We start from the raw sequence: 4,347 nt of genomic DNA on the forward strand, positions 1-4,347 counted from the left end.
ATAAAAATATATTTTTATTTTAATGTATGAAATCCCCAAAGAGTTTAAATGTTGCTTCAAACGTATCAATAAAACAAGCTTCTATTTAGAGCTGGGAACACCTCTGAGCATACGGTCAATTCCAAGAGCTCATTTTCTAACTCTAGGGATGAGAGCAAGAACATTGCTTGAATGTTAAAATGTGAGTCATATTAAGCATTCGTCCACAAATGAAGTTACTGTAAACCACGCATGTCAAATAAGATTAGATAAACATGCAGTTATTTGATAACTCCCTTAATTCTGGGTCTTTAGAAACATGATACTTGCCTTTCATGACTTGGCAACTGTTGCCTGGACTGGATAGCTTTGATTAATTCAGCAAAAAACTCTGGTTTTATAATTGGTCGACCACAAATTAAAGCACATATAGTCTGAAAAACAGAAATCATGTATTTACTGTATGGAAGAAGTTCAGCTAGAGTATGTGGTAAACATCACACAAACAAATAGAACAATACTGAATTTTTCTACTGAATACCAGGATAGTTTTACATCTAATAGCCTAGCTTTAAATTGCTTTCTTGTTCACAGTTATGAAAACGTACAAGGCAACTGATGAAAACCGGTAAGCCTTCAGAACTAGCTTTTTTCATTTTCTTTCTCTCCAACCTCCCATCGACACACACCTCCTCCTGAATTTGGAAAAGGAAAAAGTTGACTTCGTAGCTCTGTAAAGGAAAATCTTGACCAAATCTAGAATTTAATTTGCATTTTTGGAAAAAGCGCAAAGCGACAGCATCAGTATGAAAAACATACCTTAACAGTAACTTTTACTGATACCATTACAAGATGAGTACACTCTTGTGTCCATTCATTCACTACAACACCTCCAAGCTGCTGGATGGCTTGATTTAAAGCAGTTTTCTGAGAAACATCTAAACATGAGGAGCAGACAACTAAAGGTTCATATTCCACTCTGAAAAGCACAAGTGAAAAGAGAATTGCCTTAGTTATTTCAGCCAATCATTAGGACAAACAGAGACAACTTAACCATCATGTTAGTGTCTCAGGGAAATGTGGGGGCAAAAAAACTCCGAACCAAACCACTCCATAATTCTTACCTAGCTCAAAGACTGTAGTTTAAAATTTCCTGAAGTAAATACTGATTTTTATGCAGAAAAATTAACAATATTTTGACTTGATGCATGAAGCATTTCTAAAGACTTTTGGGTCTTTTCATAGACAGGACATAGAATTAGCACTTCAAAAATACTGCAAAGTCAGGGAATATGAGAAGAAATGGAGCGTGTGCTTCCAAAGGCAAAAGCATGTTCAACTGAACAGCCCATCAACAGACCAGTACTTAAAAAAATGTGTCATATAATGCAAGTTCAAGTAACTTTTTTTCCTAACACAGCTGTCACCCTTGGCCATAAGTCTATATTTGCAGATCTTCCATCAAATTCCATTATTTGACTTGTTTTAGTCCAAAAAAGAAGAAAGAAATTTAAATAATCTTTCTGGTACAACAGTCACAATGTATCTGGTCTCATGGCATGATTCATGTATCACATATCAGGCATGTTTACCTAAAAATATATTAAAAAATATACTGTAGTAAGTGGAGGAGAATGCCGTTTTTTCTGTCAAATAATAGCAGCAGCAGTGACAAAACAGAGTCAAATTTTAAGAGACAAAGCCAACTTTGCTTAAATGTTGATTTTAATCATCATTAGAATTTTTTCTATTTACACAGGCAAATACTACTCATCTCCTTTGCATTCCAAAAACTCATCACTGCTGCATCACTTGCCAAGCTGTATGATGTGCAAAAACACTCTTTTCCAAAGCTGCAGTTTTATACTTCATATTTTATAATCAAAGCACTTACCTAAACTTGCTCTCAAAGACTCCGAAGTTGATTCTGTCACCAGATTGCAAAGACACTGAAGTGCCATTGAGTTTTGAACCATTAACAAAGGTACCATATTTTGATGTATCTGTTACTGTTAATAAAGGGACTGAGAGAGACTGGCCCTGAAAATAAACATAAATAAACCATTAATGAGACTGTTTTACCAGAATCAAGCTACTACCATTACGGATCAAAGCAGTCAATAAATGAGAAAAAGTCCACAAAACACCATCCTAAATAAAGACTTTGGACAATAAGGCTGGCTACATCTAATTATTCATCTTCTGCTTTTCACTGCGAAGGAATGAGAAAAAACACATGTATTTTTAGCTGCAAAACTTCTGTGGTTCTTACACTCAAGGCTTTTTGTGGGCTGTGCAATGCAAGCACTCACCAGCCCAAAGCCTCTGCTAGTGCAATTTATCAAAGCTCTGAGATTTATTATTGATGCTTTTACCTACCATTCAGCCCTGGCATAGGTGCCCAAGTCACTTGCCCTCACTTCCTTCCACAAGCACTGCTGGTCATCCACAACCTGCAGGGCATGGCGACACCAGTACGTCTTGAGAAGAGATTAGACACTGTCACAGTTCCCAAATAGCTCACAAGCCAATGAGAACGCTGCCAGCCAGCTTTTAAATTTGAAATTTTGCTACGCAGTTATACATTATTTTCAGTATTAAAAGGATAAATAAATTTTACGTATTTCATTTAAAACTCTCTATGCGGTAACACAAATAAATTACTGCTGATCGAGTTCAAAATGTCCATAAACACTGCAATACCTAAGTAATAATAAATTGCTGCTTGCTATTTCTCTTTGGGACGTTTTTTATTTTCCGACCCCTAAGCAAATACAGAATTAATGATGTGGAATGAAACACGAACTAAGCCTGCTGTAAGACAACTAAAGCACTTTCCAGAACCAAGACCTAAAACTTGTCTATGCAATGAAATTTAGCTGTCTAATTTCCCTGTGATGATTATTTCTAATACAAATTCCTAGAGCATCTTCACTCTGGGATAAAAGGGAGCTTGGACCAGGAGAATTACGCCACTAAATTTCCCAACACAGGCAAGCTACCCCAAGAAAAAGGCAAAATAATGACAAGATTAGGAAAGGGCGGGTGATCAACGGTTCTACTCCAAGCATAAAACACAAGTGAGAACAAATTTGCAATACATATGGTCATGGGAGAACGAATTATGCACACAGGGTATTGATAATACAGCAAAATGTTGGCTACGTACCGGGGTCGTTTCAGGGCGACTTACTGTCAGAACTGCATGATTTCGACTGATGGACTGATCACCCTGAATTAAAATTGCACAGTTTTTGCGTCCAACAACATATTCTGTGCCACTTAAAAGCCAGTATGTCTCTCCTGAAAATAAGAGACAGAAAAATATAAATTTATAAAAAAATCTAAAACATCCAAAGCACTTAAGAAACATTCCCAATTTTGTAGTGTATCTAAAACTCAACTTTGTCATGCATTATTTATTAGGCTGAATAGAGTCAGGCATTTAGTTTATACACAAGATTTCTTTATTCTCCTCTCCCTTGCTTTGACCATTATAAAAAAATGTATTTTACGATAAAGCAGTTGCAAAAGTGGCAGCACACTTTTTTCAAGGACAGCATCTTTTCACTAATACTTTGCCTCTTTTCTCCTGTATTACTTCTTGAAGATTAACTGGTATATATATATATAAAAAAAATATTACAATACAAGATAGCTTTTCCACAACACAATTTTTAAGGGTACATAACTTTTAAGGGTACTTAACTTATTCACAGGGTCAGAGAAAAACGTCCTCCTAATAAACATAATAAGAACTACAATGCAAGTTTGAACTGACACATGGTAAATTCAGTCTCTGACCTATGCTTCAGCTCAACTTGTCATATAGATCACATAGAGGCTTTCAAGTGAATGGCCTGACAACATCCAGAAGGTGTTATCTACTGGTCAACAGAATCAGAAATATTTCTTGATAAAAACTAATAAATAACCACAGATTATCAAATCGGGCAAATAACTTTCCACATGAAAATTGCACATAAACGATCATCCTGAATACAATGACAATACCAGCGTTTTGGCTCTTGAGCAAAAGATAACTCATTTCAGTAGGATTTGGTGCTGTTATCACTGGGAGATAAAACAAACATGCCAAATTCTTCCTCAATGAATTAGGAAATAACGAGCAGACACAGTTGTGACAGGACTGCTTGCTATACAGAAAACATTTAAGTTAATTAAGTTAACATCAACATTAATTAACATTTAAGTTAATTAAACCTGAATTTAACTCATTATCAAAGCTATCAATGTATCAAAGCTCTTAAGCATAAGGAAACTGATGAAGAAAGGTACAGGGGCAATTCTGTTTCAAAACGCTACATCGAAGAAGCAACAGGATGTCTTCCAACCACCCCTCAGTCC

General features: G+C 35.8%; 1 protein-coding gene across 1 annotated transcript; it reads right to left on the reverse strand.

Moving 5' to 3' along the window:
• Positions 1–309: 309 nt before the first annotated feature.
• Positions 310–3,282, reverse strand: LOC104275475 (nibrin-like; the record flags this gene model as incomplete). Its single annotated transcript, XM_009871443.1, has 4 exons — positions 310–413; positions 799–958; positions 1,874–2,019; positions 3,149–3,282. Coding segments are annotated over 4 exons (544 nt in total), but the record flags the coding sequence as incomplete, so codon positions are not given.
• Between the last annotated feature and the right edge of the window lie 1,065 nt (positions 3,283–4,347).

The sequence above is a fragment of the Apaloderma vittatum genome, unplaced genomic scaffold, assembly GCF_000703405.1.
Source record: "Apaloderma vittatum isolate BGI_N311 unplaced genomic scaffold, ASM70340v1 Scaffold22526, whole genome shotgun sequence".
In the NCBI taxonomy this organism is placed as follows: Eukaryota; Metazoa; Chordata; class Aves; order Trogoniformes; family Trogonidae; genus Apaloderma; species Apaloderma vittatum.